The following is a 23812-nucleotide window of genomic DNA, read 5'->3' on the forward strand; positions in this document are numbered from 1 at the left end:
ACTGTTGTTAGGCTCTATTGAATTTCGTAATTACAAAGCGTTTACTGCCACCACGGGCCTCGTTTTGATTCCGCTGAATAAGGTGAGCGTGGCTACGACGTCGTGGGTATGTACGGCATCACGATGTTGTATTACGTTAGCGGGAGAAGACGGAGTACTTGAAGAGTTCTAACCAAGCGCAGTTCTTGCCCCGGGAACTGCGACTGTTAGTTTCCCTCAACAGCGCCGGTAGAATGTCGGGGAAGCGGTGACGGCGAACGGCGACGAGGGGAAGATGATCGGCGAGAGGTCCCGAGAAACGAAGTCGGAACTGGGTTGAGTTCTCGGCGAGGGCTGGTCGGCGTCGTACGAGTAGTTCCAGGGGTGAGGGCGACAAGGTGGAAGGTGTTGGCGGCAAAGACGGGCTACATGGCCCGGCAGCCCGCAAGAGTAGCAGATTGGCCGGTAGTCTGCGGCGCGCCAAGCTGGGTTCGTAGGGCGTTGGCGTACCCTTGGAATAGGGACATGGAACGCCGACCCAGGCAAAGGCGAAGGATGGTTGGAAGGGGTGGCCTGGTAGGAAACAGGTGCGGTTTGCATTAGCGGCCTGGCTGTAACTTGGCCGTACGTCAATGGCTGCACTGGGCTGGGCGGCAGCACGGGGCTGGGCGGGAGCACGAGGCTACGCGGAAGGACATCAGCAATATGGTCTTGCGCGACACGCCGTATGGTAGGGGCCAAGGATGGAGCCATGTCAGGAACAAGGCGACCAATGTCTTGTAATTGAGGGACCAGGGATAGCTGGCGTGTGACCTCTTCGCGAACGAAAGCTTTGATCTGTTGAATCAAAGGGCTGTGCTCTGATGAAGTAGAACCAGCCAGTGCTAGTGTAGAGATGGTATCGTCTCTAACACCGGACCGCCGGGTAGAAGCGCGCTGCTTTCGAAGCTCGTCGTAGCTCTGGCAAAGTTTAATCACATCACTGACGGAGGCAGGATTTTTCACCCAGAGCATCTGACACGCGTCCTCGGAGATACCTTTCAAGATGTGTCCGATCTTAGCCGCTTCGGACATTAGTGTGTGGACACGTTTGCACTGGTCAACGATGTCCTCTATATAACTTATGAATATCTCTTCGGCATGCTGAGTGCGCTCACGAAAGCGTTGTTCTGCTCGGAGCTTGCGAACTGCAGGACGGCCAAACACTTCCGCAAAATTCTTCCTAAATGCAGACCAAGATGGCAGGTCTGACTCATGGTTGCGAAACCAGAGGTTCGCCACGTCGGTCAGGTAAAAGATTACGTTACTTAACTTGATAGTGTCGTCCCATCTGTTATACCTGCTGACACGTTCATACGCCGACAACCAGTCGTCGACATCTTGGTCAGCCGTGCCACTGAAGAGGCATGGATCACGCTGCCGTAGAACGCCAGAACACAGTACCGTGGTTGGTATGGGCGGTGATGTCAAGGTGGTCTCGTCCTGCATGGTGGAAGCAGAGGGCAATGTGCGGCTTCTTAGTTCCAGGGTGGACGGGAACGTACCCAGCAGCACCTTCACCAATTGTATGGGTGTGTTTATTCAGTCAACCCAGATGAATCCAGCCGCTTAGGATGAACTTGCAGCTGAGCATCAGGCGTAGCGAATCACTAGGACAGCGACCAACTTCTTCATTCCTCGAGATCGCCAGAACGCGAAGCATGCCAGTGGTCATGACAAAAAAGATTACAGCACTACACTTCAACTATTCGGTGTAACTACGATTCAGGCGCTGTGCTCGGGAGCCCAAGAGACCATATATCAAAGTAGCATGTGAACACCAGTTGTACAACAAATGAGTGGTTGGCAAAAGCGAAATTCGGCTTCTGCAGCTATGCTATGAATGCATTTAAAAACAATTCGGCTCAAATCCTTTTCCAGAAATTCCATGAAATGACCTCTAGCACTTCTGCAATAAAATATAGAAATATGGATCCTTGGTTTGATTTTTAATTATAATATAATCTCTTGCTGCTACTACTTTCAAAATAACATAGCGGAGATCAGCCATTTGGTTCTACAAAACAGCTTCAAACATTCATTTGATATTATGCACAGCCGTGTGCTTTGGCCTGAGGTCCACGGTGCACTAAAAAGACTGAAGAAGTAAGAACACCCTAATGAATAACTAAAACTTACAGAAATTTTACTGACGTGCTTCTACTACGCGGTTTTATCGAAATATACTAATATCGATCTCGGGTTTGATTGTAAAGGAACCAAATAATATTTTGATTTCAAATAGACTCTATTTGAATTCAAAATAGTATTTAGTGCCAGGATTAAACTTGCCGCGAACAGTATCGGGACATCGAACACCGTGGTCCATTGATTGTGGTTTTCTAGAACGGCTTGGCCAATATTGGAAAACGAGTAGAGAAGCTGGTCCAATATAGACAGTTTTCAAAACAGGAATGGCCTATAATAGAGTACGCTGTAGAAGTGTATCCAATGTAGCCAATTCGTAGAGGTGGCACATGCGATATATGGCGCCTGGAAGAAAAATTGGCGCAATGTAGACGGTTTCTAAAGAATGGTAGTACCAACATTGGGGGAACACGCGAAACCTAATCATTGGGTACTTTCTAGATTGGCATCATCATCATCATCATCATCAACCTGATTATACCCACTGCAGGGCGAAGGCGCCTCTCCCATATTTCTCCACTTAACCCGGTTCAGTGCTAGCTGCATCCACTTGACCCCTGCGAACTTCTTAATCTCATCCGCCCACCTAACTTTCTGCCGCCCCCTGCTACGCTTTCCTTCCCTTGGAATCCAGTTTGTTACCCTCAGCGACCATCGGTTATCCTCTCTTCGCACTACATGTCCTGCCCATGTCCATTTCTTCTTCTTAATTTCCACTAGAATGTCGGTAACTTGAGTTATTTCTCTGACCCACTCTGCACGCTTTCTATCTCTTAATGTTACCCCTACCATTTTTCGTTCCATAGCCCTCTGGGTTGTCCTCAACTTAAGTAGAACTCTCTTGGTTAGCCTCCACGTTTCAGCCCCATAGGTGAGTACAGGCAAGATGCAACTGTTGTATACTTTCCTTTTGAGCGATACCGGTAAGCTGCTAGTCATAATCTGCGAGTGCTTGCCAAATGCGCTCCATCCCAATCGTATTCTTCTTGTTATTTCCTTTTCATGGTCCGGATCTGCGGTTACTACCTGTCCTAAGTAGACATATTCGCCTACTACTTCCAGTATTTCGCTACCTAATGTAAACTGCTCTTCCTTCCCGAGGCTGTTGAACATTACCTTAGTCTTCTGCATATTGATTTTCAAGCCTACCTTTCTACTTTTACTGTCTAGGTCATCAATCATTATTTGCAGTTCATCCCCCGAGTTGCTAAGCAAGGCAATGTCATCAGCAAACCGCAGATTACTGAGGTATTCTCAATCTACCCTTATCCCTAACTGCTCCCATTCCAAGTCTCTGAATACTTCCTCTAAACAAGCTGTGAATAGTACTGGGGAGATTGTGTCTCCTTGCCTAACACCTCTCTTTATGGGAATTTTGTTACTTTCTTTATGCAGAACTATGGTTGCTGTGCAGCCACTATATATATCTTCCAGCACTTTCACGTACGGCTCGTCTACCGCCTGATTTCGCAATGCCTGCATCACCGCCGAGGTTTCAACTGAGTCAAATGCTTTTTCGTAATCAATGAATGCTATGTATAAGGGCTGGTTATATTCCGAGCATTTTTCTATCACCTGATTGATGGCATGGATATGATCGATAGTAGAGTACCGTTTCCGAAACCCTGCTTGATCCTTCGCTTGATTGCAGTCTAAGGTTGTCCTGATTCTATTAGCGATTACCTTAGTAAATACCTTATACGTAACAGACAGTAAGCTGATTGGTCTGTAATTTTTAAGGTCTTTAGAGTCCCCTTTCTTGTGAATGAGGATAATGTTTGCATTCTTCCATGGTTCCGGTACCGTCGATGACACCAGGCACTGCGTATACAGGGTGGCCAGTTTTTCTAGCATGATATCCCCCCCGTCTTTTAGCAAATCTGTAGTTATCTGATCCTCTCCAGCTGATTTCCCCCTTTTCATAGTTTCTAGTGCTTTCTTGACCTCGTCCTTCGTCACTGGTGGAACGTCTGACTGTTTTTCCCTACCGCCAATCTCATTACGGTCCTGACTACTTTGGCTACTGTAGAGATCTGTATAGAACTCCTCGGCTACTTTGACTATCTTGTCCATATTAGTGATGACGTTGCCCGCCTTGTCCCTTAGCGCATACATCTGGTTTTTGCCTATGCCCAATTTCTTCTTTACCGCTTTAAGGCTTCACCCGTTCTTTACAGCATGCTCAATTTTCTCCATGTTATACTTCCTTATATCGGCCACCTTGCGCTTATTGATTAGCTTTGATATCTCGGCCAATTCGATCTGGTCTGTTGGATTGGAAGCTTTCATACTCTGGCGTTTCTTAATCAATTCTTTCGTCTCCTTAGACAGCTTACCGGTATCCTCTCTAACTATCCTACCGCCTACTTCTACCGCGCACTCAGTAATGATATCTCTGAAATTATTGTTCCTTGCCTCTAGGGTAATGTCGTCATCCTCAGTTAGAGCTGAAAACCTATTCTGTACCGAGATCCTGAACTCTTCTGCCCTCCCCCTCACCGCTAATTCGTTGATGGGTTCCTTTCTTACTAATCTGTTGCGTTCCTTCTTCAGATTTAGCCTAATTCGGGACCTCACCATCCTGTGGTCACTGCATCGCACTTTCCCGATTACCTCTACCTCTGGATTGGCATATGCGATGCTAAGCAAACAGAGGCAAATTTAGCCCTCTGTACGACGACTGTTTGCCAATACATTACCAACTATTCGACCACTGTCTTGTAATTGATGAGTACGCTAGTTGCTACAGCAGGAATCAAAGTTGTTGATGTTTTCGTCCTAACAGAAATTAATGTTTGAGACACTTGTATGCTCATGTTTTCAATTTTCAAAAAGCCTGGGAGCGCTGCATCGTTGATCTTTTCCATGAAATTTTGTTTCGATTTCGTATAAAAATATTGCGCATGCTCTGGTCTGGAGCACTCGGCGATATGGGATCACTGTGCTTGCTTCTTACCACACCGGATACAATACCGCTTTGATTGTTTGTGAAGCAAGATATTAAGAAATTATTGTACACACTCCGTCAGCTAAAACGCCTAATATCTCCTCAGCTCTTGGCCTTCTATGCTTTTGGACTCTTTTAGTGCATATTGAGGAGCTATACAATTTATAGATTAGTCATTATAAAATATATTACACAGCCCCCTGAAGCCTTTGTAGTACCGTTGCAGTAGTAAGCACGTTCTGCAATTTCTCGCACTCCATCGAGATATTGCCGCAATGTTATCTTACTGGCGCCGCCATGTGGCGAGCTTGGGAGACTGCCACTCGCTGGTCTTCTTCGCTTTCGATGCTCGCCCGCCAGTCGGTTGCGTGCCTTATTTTTCCGGTGCCTTTGCGTAAACCTGCCTACCCAGTTTTACTGGCTTCTGTGATATTTTGGTGGCGTTTCCGGGAACATCTCACGTGCGACGATCCTCTGGGTACCTCCTACGCCCACATACACACCGTGGGCACAAGGCGAGCTTCCGTTTGAGAGGCTTAGCTCCCGAGTGTGGTCCCCTTCTTTCCCCACCGCGAACCATGATGGCTATAGCGGCACGCCAGACCATTCAGCTTCCCGTTAGTGACCAGGCGCTGATCTGCCATACTCCACGTATGCCCGCGCCATTCCATGGCGACAATTTTAAAGACGTTGAGGACTGGTTGACCGGCTACGGCTGTGTTTAATGCGTGGGACGAGGAGCGGAAGTTGCGGAATGTATATTTCGCACTAGAGGATGCCGTCAAGATGTGGTTCGAAAACCACGAGGCTACTATTACCACCTGGCACGATTTCCGGCGCCAGCTGCTCGGAACATTTGGCAACGATACAAGAAAAGAGATGGCTGAACTCGCTCTACAGTCCCGAGCACAACGGCCTAAAGAGAGCGTCGCCATGTTTGTCGTAGAAATGACTCGGCTTTTCATCTGGGCGAATCCGTCCATGTCGGAGGAAAGACAGTGCGCCGCCTTATGCGAGGTGTCAAGGAGCAGCTGTTAGTTGGCCTTGTACGTTACCCTCCATATACTGTAGTGTTTTTCAGCAATGAAGCACCAAGCATCGAATGGGCCCTGATTCAGCGATTTGTGCATTTTGATCGCTCTGCGAAGATTGCTGCTGTGGTCTTCCGCTTGCCGATGACCGGAAACGACAGTGAAGCCATTCGTGAACTCATCCGAAGCATTGTGCGCGAAGAGCTGCAAAACCTGCCCTCTCTAGAGCAACACCCGCATGTTGGGGGCATCTCGGATATAGTGCGTGAAGACCTCCGCCAAGCAGTGCCATCAGTACCATCACCCCAGCCGCCTGCGCTGTACATCATGACGTAGAGCGACGTGTTGCGCACCCCTGCACTAGACCCATCGGCACCTTGACACCCTGCTCCTCCCGCTCGTCCTGCACCCCAATATCCAGTTTCGACTGGTGTGCCGGACGCTCGACCAACCCGTTCGCAAAGCACGCGCCTGGCGCACGCCGAACTATAAAGATTTGTGCTTTCACTACGGCGAAGCCGGTTACATACTCCGCCACTGCCTGTACCGTCGGATGGGCTTACGCGGATTTTCACCGGATGCCCCTCTGCCGCGCTATGGCGAACGACCTCTGGACTTAGACCAATGCCTCAGCGACAACGTCCTACCTGCGTCCCTCTAGCGACGCCAGTCCAGGTCACCATCGCCGCGACAGTTTTCCCCCAGCCGCCATTCTTCCATCAGGCAGTCCCCAAGTCCACGTCGGGACAATGAAGAAGGCGTGCCTCGAGAGTAGGCCACCGTCGATGAACACTATGATCAACATCCTCCGCACACCAATTCGATCACACAGACCGACCTCCGACCCTTCGCTTCGACCAACAGTTCGACCACTCTTCTTCGACGATCGCCAAAACTTTCCTCGTACGCCCCCAATCGACGCACCGCATGACCAACGAGTCCGACGACCTCTCGACGATCACAGAAGCTTACCTTTGACGCCGCAATAGGACGCAATAAACGGCCCGTCAGCCTGATGATCCCTGACACGTCGCACTTTGTCGACGGTGAGCTACATTCCGCCGAGATACCAATCGTCGTGATAACCACCACACGACTGCCCTTGTAGATACCGGCGCTGATTTTTGCTTTATGAGTCACTGCCTTGCTACCATTCTGCCAAAAGTCCTGACTCCTTGGCACCGAGCCCCGATAAGGACAGCAGGAGGGCATGTGGTAACGCCGCTCGAAGTGTCAGTTGCTCGCGTTGAGATTCGCCACGCAACTTTCTCGTGTTGCTTCGTTGGGCTAGCAGGGTGCTCCAAGGACCTGATTCTCGCCCTCGATTGTCTTAGAGAAAACGGCGCGATCATTGACCTCCATCATTCACGGTGACGTTTTCCACTCACCGCGCAATTTCCGACGCCTACACACAACACAACGACGACTATACAGGCACGCCAGTTTTCCGAGTCTACGATGACCATGTCACTCAACCTCCACGTACCAGCGTGTTTGTAACCGTGCAGTGCGACAACCTTCCCGCCTTTCAAGGCCTCGCGGAAACGAACGTTGAGTAATACATGAACTGAACTGCTTTTTACGAGCCTTAACCTCGAATACCGCCATTTACCGCAAGGTACAGTCGTCGCTTATTTTGACGAACTCAGTGCGCCTCCGCCCAATGCGCCGTTTCGCTGGCGAACGAGAACCCTCCCGAGAGCACTGGACATACTGTTCAAACTGACGTGAATTCTGCTTTGTCTCTTACCCAGAAACGCTGCCTTCAAGCAATTCTGGACATTTACCGCGACTGCTTTGCCGTCATTTCCAAAGTGAAACAGACGTCAGTAGCCAAATATCGAATTATAGTTGTTCCCCCCGAGCACCCTATCCGCCAACACCCCTACTGAATATAGGTGAAAGAACGAGAGGCTATTCGGGCGCAGGTCGATGAAATGCTCCGCGATGATGTGATCCAGCCGTCCACAAGCCCATGGACCTCACCAGCTGTGCTGGTCGCTAAAAACTAGGGTACACTCAGATTCTGCTTCGACTATAGGAGGCCTAACAAAATTACGAAAAAGGACGTCTACCCATTGCCTCGAATCGACGACTCGTTCGACCATCTCCGCCCCGCCCGGTACCTTTCATCGCTCGATCTACCCAGTGCGTACTGGCAGATTGAAGTCGATCAACGTGATCGAGAGAAGACCGCGTTCATTATTCCTGACTGACTGTACGAATTTAGGTGCTTCTTTTTGGTTTGTGTTCCAATCCAGCAATCTTTCAAATAATGATGGACACTGTCCTAGCCGGCCTGAAATGGCAGACGTGCCTCGTCTACCTTGACGACGTTGTCATTTTCTCTGTGACCTACGAGGAGCATCTCAAACGATTGATGGCAGTGCTAAATGCCATCCGCGGGGCCGGGTTTTCACTAAAACCAGAAAAATGCCACTTTACATTCCAACAGTTCAAGTTTCTAGGTCACGTCGTGAGCGCTGAGGGAATTAGTCCTGATCCAGAGAAAACAGTTGCCGCAGCTGCTTTCCCGACCCCCGCTGATAAAAGTTCTGTCCGTCAATTTGTGTTTCTCTGCGCATATTACAGGAGATTTGTGCACGACTTCTTCCTGGTAGCTAAACCATTGACTAGTCTAACAAAGGACGACCAGCCTTTCAGCTGGGCCGACGAGCAGCAAAGGGCATTCGAGCAGTTTCGCAAGCGCCTCCAAACAATGCCCGTACTTTGACACTTCGACGAGAAGGCCGACACAGAATTGCATACCTACGCCAGTAACGTTGGCCTCGGTGCAGTTCTCGTTCAGGGGCAAGATGGCGTTGAGCGGGCTATTGCTTACGCCAGGCACCGTTCCGAAGCGAATTATTCCACTACCGAAAAGGAGCGCCTTGTAGTTGTGTGGGCGGTGACAAAATTTCTGCTGTATTTGTATGGTCGACCATTTAGAGTGGTCAGCGACCACCACTCCCTCTGTTGGTTAGCGAACCTTAAAGATCCGCCAGGCCGATTAGCCCGCTGGAGCGTCCGCTTACAGGGGTTCGACTTCACTATTGTGTACCAATCCGGCAAGAAACAGTGACGCTGGCTGTCTATCCCGAGACCCTATCCAGTGTTCTTCAATTGAAACAGATGGGTCCGTTTTTCTCGGCGCTTTCACGACGCGAGATATCGATCAACAGCAGCGAGAGGACACCGTACTGCAGCCCCCCATCGAAAACCTCGAGGAAACCTCCTTATCGCCGCCTCGCCCTTTTCTCGCGTCGCTGTCGTCGTCCTGCTTGCATGAACACGTCCTCTACAAGAAAAACTACGCTTCCACAGACATTCTGTATCTGCTGGTGGTCCCAACGCCGCTCCGTACCGACGTTTTACAGGACTGCCTCGACGAGCTTTTTGCCAGACATCTCGGTTTTTTTCCCACATCGGCACGTGTACGACAAACGTACTACTCACCCAAGCTTGCCGCTACTGTTCAGCGCTATGTTAGAACGTGCCGTGATTCTCAAACGTTGGAACCTGTGAAGCCGACCGGCCTGCTGCAGCCTATTGTTCCTCCGCGAGTACCTTTTCACCAAGTCAGTATGGACTTGCTAGAGCCATTTCCTACGTAATCATTTTGCAACCGGTACATTATAGTCGCCACTGATTATCTTACCCGCTATTGTGAGACAAAAGCTCTTCCCAGCGGCACGTCTACTGATATTGCGACGTTTTTCATCTTTAATCTAGTCCTTCGTCACGGTGCCCCCGCAATTGTTTTAACTGACATAGGCACAGCATTTACTTCAGCTCTAACCCAGGAAGTGATGCGGCTTAGTGGCACTTGTCATCGCAGAACAACAGCTTGCCATCCTTAGACGAACGGGTTACTTAGCGACTCAATAGGACCATCGCCGATATGCCTTCTGTGTACGTTGACGAAGACCTTAAGAACTGGGACCAGACAGTACCGTATGCAACATTTGCGTATAACACCACAGTCCTGGAAACGACCCGCTTCACACCGTTTCGTTAGGTGTACGGTCGCCGAGCGGTCACCATGCTGGACGCAATGCTACTGCCACATGTTGCCCACCCATCGATTGCCGGTGCTGTCCAATCCGTGCAGCATGACGAGGCCGCTCGCCAGCTGGCTAGCCTGAGAGTCCGGACACAGCAAGCTAGAGATCATCGACGTTATAACCTTCGTCACACAGAGGTAATTTAAAATCCTGGTGATCAGGTCTGGGTGTTCAGGTGATCAGGTTCGCCAGCGGGGTCGCTCCGAGAAGCTTCTGCGCCCCTACGTCGGCCAGGACGAAGTACATCGCACTCTCAGCGACGCCCACGGCGCAAGAAACCATTTAGGAGGTGAAACTCTCGTCAGCGCGACCGAGCGCGGGCTACCAGATAATGTCACATTTGTAGCGCCGACGGCACGGGGCATGATCCGGCCGTGTGCAGTGGCGGTGGCATGCGGCGCGTCGTATAAGCCGCAGCGACAAAAAGGAAACCTAGGCCCGTATTCCGCGTTTGCGTCGTTATCGTAGTGTCGCTATCTCACGTGACATCGAGTCATCTGATTGGTCCAAACGCCGGAACTGGGTGTTGCCAATACGAAACCGGAACCACCAATCAGATTGCTCGAGGTCGGGGGGATAGCGACGCTTTCAAATAACGACGCAAACTCGGAATACGGGCCCAGGACAGGTTGCCTTGGCAACCGAAACGGCGGCAACTTCTTTCCACGCCGATAGGCGCCGCTAGCATGATAGTGGCGCCGCGGGCTTGTGACCTTTTCTGGGCGCCGCAAACAGCGTCGTTTCCACTCCTTAAGGTTTCTTGCTCCGTGGCGACGTCACCTACGAAGTGCTCCCGCAAGGAACTGTTCGCTCATCTCGACAGCATGCCCAATCAATCAGACGTACATGTCGCCAGGATGAAACCCTTCTACTCCCGCTAGGTCAAGCTACATGCGTCTTTTTTTGCTTCCTTTAACTACTTTATGTGAACGCGGCATCCTCGCCGACTAGGGTATTATCGACCTCGCCACTCGGCGTATGGACGATGCTTTTTCCACCGGGACGGGCAATGCCGCAATGTTATCTTACTGGCACAGCCATGTGGCGAGTTCGGGAGACTGACACGCGCTCGTCTTCTTCGCTCTCGGTGCTCGCCGGCCAGTCGGTTCCGTGCCTGCTTTTGCCGGTGTCTTTGCATAAACCTGTTTACCCAGTTTTACTGACTTCTGTGACAATAAGAAGGAGAGAGCCGAGAATTTTGAATGAGTTACCGGATGAGATATCCTCGGGTACATCCAAAAAGACATTCAAATGCACACTTGGCTCTTTGCAACACGGAAAAATCCATCGTCACCATTTCTTTAATATGTACACGTTAGTTGTTTGGCGTTGAGACTTATTTTGTGATTTTCCTTTTTGTTGATAACACTCTTCCTATTACATGATCATTCTATATGTAGATGTTGATTAATTGCACGGTCATTCGGTTACTATTGCCGGGTCAAATCCCTGACTCAATTGCTTTTGTTGTCGGACCGCTTCAGGAACTTGGTATTCCTTTCGCACAATAAATAATATTAATAATGCGATAGCATTACTTCGCTATGTTCACAGATTTCTGTCCGCAGACCGTGTCCGCAGGCCGCGCCATTGCAACACTCCCCCTCCCCTCTGTTACCTCCTCAGAAGTGGTCGAGGAGGCAGCGATCGTCCTTGCTATTGCCCACACGGAAGCTAGATATATACTAACAGACTCAAAAACTGCACTACTAAATTTCGCACGTGGGCGAGTTCATATTTCTGCTTTTTGCATACTAACCTCGCACGCTGCCAACCCGCCCCGCCACGTGGAGCTTATCTGGGTGCCTGCGCACTTGGGGAACCCTGGGAACGAGGCCGCCAACAGCTTACCCCGAGGTCTAATACGCCGGGCACAGGTGGTCCCCACGTCGGAGTTCTCCCGGGAGCGCATGCACACGTTTAAAGAGATGACTCAGGCCTACCAGTTCGAGAAACAGATCTACCCCCCACCTCACTCCTTCCTCAGCAATCACCACCAAACATTATGGCGCCGCCTCCAGACGCGAACCCTCCCATCCCCTTACATTAGGTACCGTTACCACCCCACTCTCACCGACCCCTCCTGCACCCTTTGCAACACCCCACTGCCACCCTCGCCCACATTCTATTCCAATGCCCGGCTGGTCCTCCCCCGCGGGGTCTGGAGCACTTCACCACCTGGGAGGAACGGGAGACCCTGCTACGCTCTGAGAACCCGGTCCCGCAAAAAGACCGCCACAGACCGAGCTACCGACGTCATGAACCGTATGAACATTAACGTTTGAGTGTAGTGTGGCTGTGCGGAGGACCAGGGGCCTGCGCGCCCCGAACTCCTCTGTTAAAATAAATATATTTTTTTATACTAATTTTTTATACTAATATACTAATCTAATTTTTATACTAATATTTTTATACTAATATTACTGTCCGCAAGCCGTGTCCACAGACCGTGTCCGCAAAATCGTGTCCGCAGCGGTTGTGAGTCATTTAGAAGTAGCGAGGTTAATGAGTTGTGTCAATTGATATAGGGTGACGTAATGTTGTAATAAGATAATTAAGTAATTACTTTAAATAGCTGGTTCACAGAAAAGGAAAAGCGCAGTATCTGCCACACTCGTTCTGTGGACACCTCACATGAGCGTAAGGAAAGGGAGGAAGGTGAGCGGAGAGAAAGGGGTGCCATAGTGGATATGGCGTAAAGGATGTAACGTCACCCAACCGGAAGTAGAGATGAAAAAAAAAGGGCATAGGAAGAGATTGGCGCGCAATTTGAAAGCACCAAAGACTAAAAGGGGTAAACAAGATGTGAATTAATGTGAGTTAGATGATGTGATGTGGTGATGTCACGAAACCGGATGTATGACCGAAAACGGGCATAGGAAGGACTTGGCGCGCAATTTGAAAGTACCAAAGACCAAAATGGGCAAACAAGAAGTGAGTTCAGCAACTACACCCAGACAGAAGCAACCAACAGCAGCATCCGTGCTTTCGCACTAGTCCAATGCAGATTTTGCAGTGGTCTTTAATTATTATTATTATTATTATTATTGTTGTTTTTCCATTTTGAATGCTGTGATGAGCCCAGGCAGTCAAGCGGTCTCAGAGGAATTCCCACACATTAGATTGTAAACAAGCCTCGTTACAGGTCAAAGGGAACATTTTTCGTGTGAGAAACAAGTAAAATCATGCAATATTTTATCAGTTTGTTTTCCGCACAGACCAAAGTTTATCCCGGGTTTTTCACGCAGATTAGAGATCACACAGAGACGCGTGCATTGCAATGCGTGTAATTTGTTGTGCGTGTGTGTGTGGCGTGTTGGTTTATATGCGAAGCCTATATAAACCAACACGCCGCAAGAATACGTAAGCCATCGAATGGTTTAACACAGTTGGCACTGTTGTATATCTTGTGATGATAGTGAAATGTACAAGTTTGATTTCAAAACGTTGACCACTGTAAGCAGCGCGGGCTACAAGGATTGTGTAAGGTGGAGGAATACGTTTCCAGTTCGCGTCATGGAGAATCGAAGCCATGGCTCTGTTATTCACCACTCACTTAACACCAGATTTGTCGATGTGAAGGTCATTAAGGCGTTCACTGATATGCTGTATCGAATGAGAAGACAGCGAAAGAATGCCGGACTTGAACGGCACGACTGCATTTCTTACGTAGTCTGACTAAAAAAATGAAAATGAAAATAAAATACCATGCATGGTTGCGGCAGCCTTGCGCACTTTTCACTGCGTCATCTATGTGACAGGCATGCTAGATAATCTGTAATCACTTCGAGACGCGCTTTTTAAGAAAGACGCAGGGTGCAAATGCCAAGCCGAATTGACAGAGCGAAAATGAGATTGACTCTTCACTACGGTGCTGCACACATGCAGGTAAATCCTAAGTTAATAGGGAAGTAGTAAAACAAGTCATCCATCATTTGGCATCCTTATGCACATCTCTTTAGAAAATGCATGTAGAAGGAATTTGCGTAATACAATATGAAACAACAAACGGTGGAACCTATCTCAAACATCCATTCCGTTCTGCCAGTCCACATCTGGGGACATTTGAGCAAATATAAAAAAATATGGGAAGTGTTCTGATGATGTTTTAGCCGGTTTAGACAGCCGACAGCTGAGTTTTGTTCGGCTTTAAGTTGTTAGCTTTTGATTTCGCGGTATACAACTTCATAATAAAGTTCACGGTTCAATCCCAAATAACTAACGCTGTGATTAGAGATCATCAAATAATTTACTGCAATATCACCTGATATAAGATATGCAACAATATATGACCTGATGGCCTAGCAAACAAATTGAATGTTTTATAGTATAAAGTTTCAACCGTTTATATTTATTGCCTAGACAAGACTCCCTTTAATGCACTGTTTTGCATAAGGTATGCAACAATAGGTGACATCATGCTGTAGCTTACAACTCACATTTTCGTAAAATAAGTAAATAACGATAGTGTTTGCCTCCGACTAGGGCCATGCAAATATGGATAACGCAGACTATGCAAGAATATTTGACAATGTTTCAGCATGCATTTCAATGTTCCAATATCGAAACCTTTATTAGTAATTTTAATAATTTATTAGTCACCAATTTATAACTAGTTTCAGAAATAACATTGATATGAAGTCCAATGTAATTATATTTCGCATGACATCATTCTGTGGCTTAAAGCTGAAATTGTCGTCACATATAAGTACATAGTGATAAGGTATACCCTCTACTGGTATCCTGCAAATATATAGGCAACGTAGGCTATGCAATAGCGTGCATTTCAATGTTTATTCACAGGTAAATAAATAAATAAGAAAATGAATAGAAATGTAATTAGTACAGCTCAAATATATTTGCCTTAACCTATACAATGATACAAAACTCCGGTTTCTATGGCTTCATTCGAAGGTTTGACATTGAGGCTGAGCGAAAAATAAAATCGACGCAGTACTCCAGAGCTTGATTTTTGCATTGAGTATATGTACTGCTCTAAAGTTTCATCGATATGATATCCTTGTTTCAGTTGCCCAATATTAGACACAACGCAACATAAGTGTGCTATGATCGAACATGGAATTAAAGCGGACGGCTATCCAAGCTGCTGCCCTGTGTACATGTGCCCACCTGATGGCTGTAAGTTGTTTTTACGAAAGCATATACAAATCTCCACTTCTGACAGGAGTACGCATTATCACATTAAGCATTGTGTCCTGCAACTACTTACACAGCTATGTCAGCTCCTAGAAATATTTTCCCCTTTACAAAGCAAGGCCACTGTTGGCAAAACTACTCTCTATCTTCTCATTGACTTCACTTTCCTTTTAAAGCATCTAAGAAAGTGAAAGTATCTTTGATATAAAAACCATCTATTATAACAAAATATAGCAAGGAAGGTTATAGGAAATTGCGTCCTATTATGACAAACGAACGAAAGACATCGCCAAGCAGTGTTATAATTGAAAGACGATGGGGTTTCTTCTTACTTTCCCAGAAATAAAATACAATATGGCTTTTTTATTGTAGTAGATGTTTGGTTTAATAATGCGTGGATTAGTATGCTTATTTCTGTGCAGCTATTTGCACAGCTTAACGAAGGCCTGGGTTCTGGCAGTGGTTTTGGCTTACGCAAGGTGATTTCCACAATCCGACGCACTAGTCTTCGATCGCGTTTGAGTTTGAGCTAGTGATAAACATCTAGTTCTAGATTACCAGGTGAGAGTTGTTTTTGCTCCAGAACACACTCATAATCAGACGATTCAGAAATGAGCCTAAATGCGAAGTTTCGGCAACCACCGCTATAACACAGTTCATATGAAATAATACTCCCCTGGATATTATGGTCTTTGGACTGACATTGCTACTTTCATCTGGATAAAATTAGGGCTTTGCTTCAGCAAAAGCAGGCGTCACTGATATGGGCGTTTTTAGTGGAACGTCACAAACACGCCTGGAAGGTTTTAGCGGGAAAGAGATGTGATAAATTGTCAGCATTGGTCTATTTCATCAGCAAGATGTGTCACGTCATGAAACTACAAAACGCAGCCAACATGGTAGGAGCTGCAACATAGAGTATCTGCTATGAAGATATGTTGTATGTTGGCGGCAAACTATGCCTTCTTTCTTGCATCTTCGCTTTGCAGTTTCAAGCGAAGAAATTAGAAGTTAAAAAATTACCTGCTCACCTCTGGTATGAGCACCGTACCCAACAGGGTATAACTGTGAAATTTTGATGCTCCCGGTGTGTCCAGTATAAGCTCTCATCCGGCTCCTGTGTAACCTGCTTGAGCTCTGAATATAGTTGGCTTACTCAATTCTAGCTATAAGCCGGGAAGGGCGGGCGAACGCTGTCTAAACATGAGTGTGTCGGTCTCCTCTGTACTTGTCATGAGCTCAGCGCACTGGGCTCGCTTTACTAGACACATAGAAACTCGTTGGGCCTAGGTATAAACTAGTTCTTTTAGCATCGGACCGATACGAAACTTCCTTACTACCTTAAGCCAAGGTGGGCTTGTAAAAGATATTTCAATTAGAAAATGTCTTTAAATTATTGGTGCTTGTCCCATTTGCATACAGTTCGCCTAAGCCTTACTCCTGGGAATTCGGTTCTTCATGCGCGGAATAACGATGCAATATATTCCCCCAAAACAGATTTAGTACATCCGCGTTCGCGCAGCCTCTAGCAAAGAAATTATAGCAGCACTCCAGTCAACAATTTTAGTTTTGCAATTTCTTGCAAAATAAATTCATGCAAGTTACGAGCTTTTGAAAGAAAGAAGTACTTGCTTGAGAGAACAGAAACTTGTTAATGTGGCGCTAATATACCGCACCAAATACCAAGCGATCTGTGTGCTTCCCAGGATTCGCACACGTTTTTTAGCCTTTTCCAGTACAATTTGGATTCAAAGCTGCACACTGATTTTTGTTTTTACGGCCTTCGCAACCTAGATCAGAAAAAAGCAGTTCGCCTGGAGAACTTCCAAGTTCAAGTAAGAAATGGTAAGTGAAGTACGGTACCGTATTTTTATCGACTCATACGAGTTAACGGCAAGCGACATTTGCCTAAATCATTTGTGATGAATTCAAAGCACAAAGGCAATTTCAAACATGTACGGTCTTTGTCAAACGTCTAGAGCCCAGGTGGTCTATTTTCGAGCTCCACGTGTGGCTTGTAATGCATTTCCAGTCTTCCGAATCTCTTGATGGAATTATTTTTTGTCCAATACTTTCCAATGCCGAAGAACTCCATCAATGCTAACTTAGCTCCACTACGTGGTTCAGAAGCATACCCCCTGATTTCTACAATTTGATAAAAGCTGTACCTACTTTCAGGTCACAAGCATTGAATGTGAAGGCTGCACCATCTAGAAAACGGGTCCGCGAGAAATGGCCGCGCCCGACGAGTCACAAATCCGCAGTTCCTATAAAAATACCGGTTTATTCCTGGTCAACAAAATCACTTTTGAATTATACAACATCGGAGGGCACGGTAAAGCGAAGTACGCATTAGAGGCTTGCGTCAGCATTATGCCACGATTACAAAATAAAGGGGCATTGTGCTACTGCACGGCGCGGCAAGCAAAACTATGTAGGGCGCGAATAAGCAAATGCGCCACGGCAAAACGGCTCCTATAGAATATTGGGCAGTGTGACGACCGGCGCCCGAGAGCGGGCCGCTTTTGCGATGACAGGAACCGACTTCCGCGAGAGGGCGCGACGTGCAACAGGGGTGCCACGTTCGCCGCTCGGCGCGTAGCGGCCGCGGGGATAGTGGCGGTAAAGATGAGGGTCGCGGTTCTCTTTGGAGCTATTTTCACACGCTACGCAATTGGTGCGATCTTTAATAAAGAGGCTACTTATTCCAACTTCCTAAACTGATCCTTGCCATTCTTTTACGTTAATCTGGAGACGCCGTGCACGCTTGGGTAGTCCTACGGAGCAACGCGCGATGTTTGCATCGCTATTTGAAAACTCTTTCAACATTTCTTCTTCCTGCGGACAGCCATAAGTGGTCCAGATAAACAATTTGTACTTAATGCTTCCAACGAAGTAGGGTGTTTTGCATTCGTTCTTCCAGTAAGGGAATAAAGGCCGAGGAGCGCTACTAACACGCGGAGAAAAACAGTATACATGCGAAGCAAAGCTCTTTGGGAACACCTTATTTTTTTACGAGCCTTATTTACGAACACATTTTTCATCTTGAGGCTATTAATACATAACAACGTTTATCTTGAATCGCCAGTATTCTGTAATCGTTGTCCTTTACGTACCCTAGCTAATCACCACTTACTGAATTGGCAAATACAGTGTGCGAAAATTTAAAGGACTGCGTTACCGGCAAAAAAAAAAAAGGAGCGTATACACGACTCAAGCATTCATTTTTTTTGTTCGCGATTAACAAATACATATATCGCGGACATTTGTTTACGTGCCGCTAACGAAAGGGTGAACCAGCTGTTTAGATGAAAAAAAAAAAAAAAGTCAAGTACAGCTAGGGCAATACTTCAGATAAAATATGAAAACTTAAACCTGTCACATACGTTTACGAGGGAATACGTTCATATATTGGGCACTTGAATGCGGACGCTTTACTGGCATCAAACTGTACTGAGCAAAACAAAAAAGCACTTATAATTGCGCCTCGTATTGGCAGGTATGATGCAGTTCTTGGCGCGCACCGAGAAAAAAAAAAGCGAAAACGATGACGGGCACCTAATGCGCATGCAATAATATAAGGCCGAATTCAAATGCGGACATTAATGCCTGTTCATTCTTCGAGTGTGTGGTATGAAATGCGAGTAATCGACTGGATATACTCGCCAACTACTGCTTGCCAGACTACAGTCGGGCTACTTGCCGCGGCTACTCTTTGCAGAACTAATCAGGCTATAATTGTCAACAAGGTTGATATTACACGGGGAATACTTCCAAGGGAATTTAATTGTTTTCCCTCTGGGAACTTTTGTCGTAGTTCGCTTACTTCGCAAAGAGCGAAGCCGCAAAAACACATGAAATTTAATTACTTCAAGTGTGAGCTTTCTGGTGCTCCAGGTAGGTAAAACTTTTGAACTTCCACATTTTACAGGAAGGTTGAAAAACCTGAAATGTGAAGGCGTCCAAAAGGACCGTACACCCGAGCCAACGTTGTAGGTAAATGTCTACCTAGCTTCGAGCCTATGGCGCAGTTTTTACTCGTGGCGAGAAACCCTGCCGGCCTCACAACCTCTCTTTCGCAGAAGGATGATCTAGCGGAAGCGAATTAGGCGTTTGCTATAGCCTCTGCATCCTCTATATTCCGTCGTTCTTTCTTTTTCAAATCTCTTTTTTTTTTTTCATTTCGTATGTGCACCAAAACAGGACAAGAGAGATCTTCTGAGGGCAATGACTTGCATATTACCGGTTGCTTGACCACGCAGAATAAAAACTACCTAGACATTTTTTCGAACAATTGTCATTGTCAAACTACGTGCATTGAGATTAAATGTCTTAAGCATAGCGCGCGCATCTCTGGGTACCTAAAGCTACCCGTTACAACAATGTTGCAGCTTATGGAAAGAAAAGAAAATGGTTTGTTCTTAGATTAGTGTACAGTTTTACAGTTGACTCTTAAATTTCGACGCTTATATATTTATGCGCGTTCGATTGCAGCCTGTTTGTGCACTACTTTCCTCTTCCCAGGCCTTCATTTGGTTCTTTCCTTTTTTTTTTTATTGTCTTTCATATATCTCCACTTTTATTCGTCTTTAGCTGCCTGCCTTCTTCTCCGTCGTGTTTTTGCCGTGCCGCACGAAAATTCCAAACCTTTGTTCACATTCGTTCTTTTCACTGCGCTGCATGCTTTCCATCAACCCCTTTCTCCCTCCCTCGACACGTCTATTTTTTTTTCCTGTGAAACCTTTACTTCCCACTTCTTCCACCTTTCCTGACCCACTGTGTTACGTTATTCAGTAGCCCTTTAATTAGTGGTGTCGTTCGTTTTTCATGTCCTTACTATGTATACCTCCATGCGGGGTAGTCCACATTTAATTCATTTGAACTAAATACCGACTTCTCTTGTGGCTTCAGGTGACGTAGTGTAGACCGCATAGTTTGCGCGTGAAACAATGGAATATACCATTTTTGGACTGTTTTGGTAATGAGGTCACTGTGGCCAGCTTTAGTCAGCGCTCGAACGCACGTGTTGCATGTTTGATTTTTTCATACATCCTGTCTCCACACTGTCCTCTTTTTCAAAACGAGTACATTTCTGGACGTCATTTAGGTGCATTAGGATGCTAAAGCGAGCTGTACGGCGAGTGAAGCGAGCTGTGCGAGTCTGAATTTGTACGCCCTTTTCTTCAAAGCCCAACTCCTGTCATGTTGCTTCCCCGAGGTGTTGCCGACGGCCAAAATGGAAAATAAATTAGGTGATTGCTTACAGTACTGAGCCTCATTAACCGGCATATTTGTAAAATCTTGTCGCGAATAGCTCAAGGCGACGCACAAGCAAACAAGAACGTACAGTGCACACGGTATCCGCCCGCCACACAGCGCGCATACGCGGGCGCCCTGACGGCTGACACACCAGTTGCTGGTGGCGCCCTCTGCGCTGCAGCGCCTCCGTCAGCGCAAAAGCGGCCCCCCGCTCCCATGCATTTCGCGGCGCGGTCGACACACTGCTAAATCTTCTAGAGCATTACACTATAGGGGACCCAAGCATCGCTGGGTGGCGCTGCGGGCGGCAGTGAACATGAGCAACATGAAGCATGAGCATGAAGCATGAGCATGAAGCATGAGCAACATGAAGCATGAGCAATCACTTAAGGTCAAAGGGCGAAGGAATGCCGGGATAATGAAGCATAAGGCATTGTGGGGATACAATAGGTATGAGGTTTTGAGGGGTATTTGGAAAGGAATTATGGTGCCCGGACTTACTTTCGGAAATGCGGTTTTGTGCCTAAAATCAGAGGGACAGTCGACATTAGAAACAATTTAAATCAGAGATCCGTTGGACGATTAGCACTAGGTGCCCACGGCAAAACTACAAATGAGGCGGTACAGGGAGATATGGGATGGGCATCTTTCGAAGTACGGGAAGCTCAGAGTAAAATATTATATGAGGAACGCCTGAGGAGATTGGACAGTAACAGATGGGCAGCTAAAGTATTTAAATACCTGTACCTAAAAAGCGTTGACCCAAATGCAGGAAAACAACTAGGAAACTAACTAGCAAGTACGCTAGTAACAAGGACGGAGAAATAAAGAGCATTAAGCAACAGGTGAAAAACACAGAAGGTGAAAATTGGATAAATTCGATGGAAAAGGAACAGAGTGTGGAATTATACCGAAAATGGAAAATGCAGATCAGGAAGGAAGATTTCTTTGATAACTCAAGAGGCAGTGCCCTATTTTTGAAGCTAGATCAGGGTGCCTTAGAACACGCAGCTACAAAAAGAAATTTAACAATGGAGATGACGCATGTGCTGTATGTGGAACCTCCAGTGAAACAATTGCCCATAATATACTCGAATGTAATGGTATCCATCCGGAAGTTGGTGCAGGCGCAATCACTGTTCCTGAAGATCTGGGGTTTAGAGATAACAGTGGCCGGGTGAATAAACCGGCGGTGGAAACTAGCAAAAAACGACTGGAAGATTGGTGGCTTAAAAGCAGAGAAGTGGCATAATGTTAGTAATGTAGGAACAAAATTTAATAAATAGAATGATGGTTTAGTTAACCATTCTTAATCAATAATTAAGATATAGGGAGAAAAATTAGCATGATAGCTACTGCTACCAGCCCGTTTCAAAGGGGACGCTCTTATATTCCATCCATCCATCCAACACCGCCCTCTCCGGCCAACGCCATGTAATCGGACGGGCAGAGTGAATAGCTCGCCCGTAGACTTTTGTGTCTTTGCAGCTTCTGCACGCGGGAGCAACTCGCTTTGCGCGCGCTCGCCATAGAGAAACATACTTACGTAAAGAGCGGACACTCGAGCCTTTTCGCGGCCGAGCAAGTAAGGGTCTGACCACCCGCGAGGCGGCGTAGCGATGTTCGCTTCCACTCCGCATCAAAGGTAGATAGCTTATCATACGTACACCGGCTTGCATCAAAGCGTATGCTTTCCATGGCGGAAGTGCTTTCTTTGCTCTTTGCATATAAACGTTGATGCTGAGCCGGTCATGTGCCGCCGGTTACGCCCACCTCACCGTGCTTTTCAATGCGTCGCCTTGTTTGGCCGGTAACTAGTTTCCTTTTGCCTGCAGAAATAATTTTACTGTTTTTGAGCTAAGAACGCTAAGATGTCGTTTGTGGCGCAACGTGAACGTATTTTGCACGTGTAACATAGAATAGGAGATGTGACGCACTTTTAGTGTGCAGTTAGTGTATGTTTTTGGGTCGTGTTTTTTTGAAGAACTTGTGCATTCCTTCGACTGCGTAATTTTCTAAGGCAGCTTTAAGACAAAGAATTTTTCGGTGGCTCAGATGTATCTTAACACAAACTTTTATTCGGCAGTACAAGAAGTGTGTGTTGTGCATTTGGGATCGCTTTGTGAATGGTGTTTACTTCGCTGTGTTTGCAAAATGAATGGGCTTTTGCCGCTTCGTAAGCACCATGTTTACATGCCGAATTTCTTGTCACGGCTAAAGCATTCTCGTTGGGGTCTAAAAAGCGCTGCTGCCTGTTCGTGGCTTACATTTTGACGACACCTACTGCTATTAGTCGCTAACAGTGGATTCCCTGTAATACCTTTGCCATGCGGGCAGAGGGCAATTTTGTCCGCGATCATGAGTATAATCATAGCATTGGGTTACTATTATGTATTCGGTGTGGTGTGTTTAAATTTCTGAACAGACTACTGATCTAGGCTGATTTATAGAAATTCCGCGCGGGCTGTGCCTGCATTTTTCTCTCCTTACTTGTGTCTACCAGTTCACAAATCCTTTCCTGTTGTTTTCACGCTTGATGTTTTAGAGGAAAGACACACAGCCGGTATGCGAAATTTCTTAATCGTGACACTTTTCCGCGTGCTTCACCATACCTTCAGTATTGTTGCTCTTTGTAATATGATGTATTTTATAAAGTGTGTGATTCAGTATTCTTTCTGTGCCATTCAATATTTAAACAAGAAAATAAACTTTTTGTACGGAACCATTGCCTCCTTATGTGCCACTGAAAAAGCGGCTGAATAACGGCAAAAAATTACAATAACAACAGCTCTGATCGCATTATTCTAACCTGCATGAACTAAGTCAGCCACGCTTATGTTCTCCGAGAACCTTGCCGGTATTTCCAGTAATAAGATTGCGATCCACAACTTTAATACGTCCGTATGCATGGCATCGTTAAAGCACTTGCGCGCAAGTCTAGACGATGTAGTTGAATATTTTAATGCTGAAGGTAAGTCAGAATTGAAAGCATTCTATCGAAAGCGGAACCGAAACAGAGCAAATCACGTGCCAAAAATCTCGGAGGACGAAATTAGCGGTCTGACCAGCCGCTTGGGGCGTTGGCGCTCCTCGGCCGCAGGGCCCTATGGAAGTGTCCGCTCTTTACGTATATGTTTCTCTATGAGCAGCACACGAAGCCGCCGGAACACGTTCGATCAAGCGCCGAA

The 23812-nt window shown here is 46.7% G+C and overlaps 1 protein-coding gene across 2 annotated transcripts in view; it reads left to right on the forward strand.

Annotated features, from left to right (window-relative positions):
* Window positions 1–23812, forward strand: part of LOC146194714 (uncharacterized) — a 361541-nt gene that overhangs the window by 169892 nt on the left and 167837 nt on the right. For both annotated transcript variants that reach the window (XM_084597512.1, XM_084597513.1), the window contains exons 11-12: window positions 15238–15347; window positions 17160–17210. In XM_084597512.1, the coding sequence (XP_084453638.1) occupies window positions 15238–15347; window positions 17160–17210 (161 nt within the window). The remainder of the gene's footprint in view (window positions 1–15237; window positions 15348–17159; window positions 17211–23812) is intronic.

Source organism: Amblyomma maculatum, chromosome 3 (genome assembly GCF_055883805.1).
Source record: "Amblyomma maculatum isolate TAMU_Amacu chromosome 3, ASM5588380v1, whole genome shotgun sequence".
NCBI lineage: Eukaryota > Metazoa > Arthropoda > Arachnida > Ixodida > Ixodidae > Amblyomma > Amblyomma maculatum.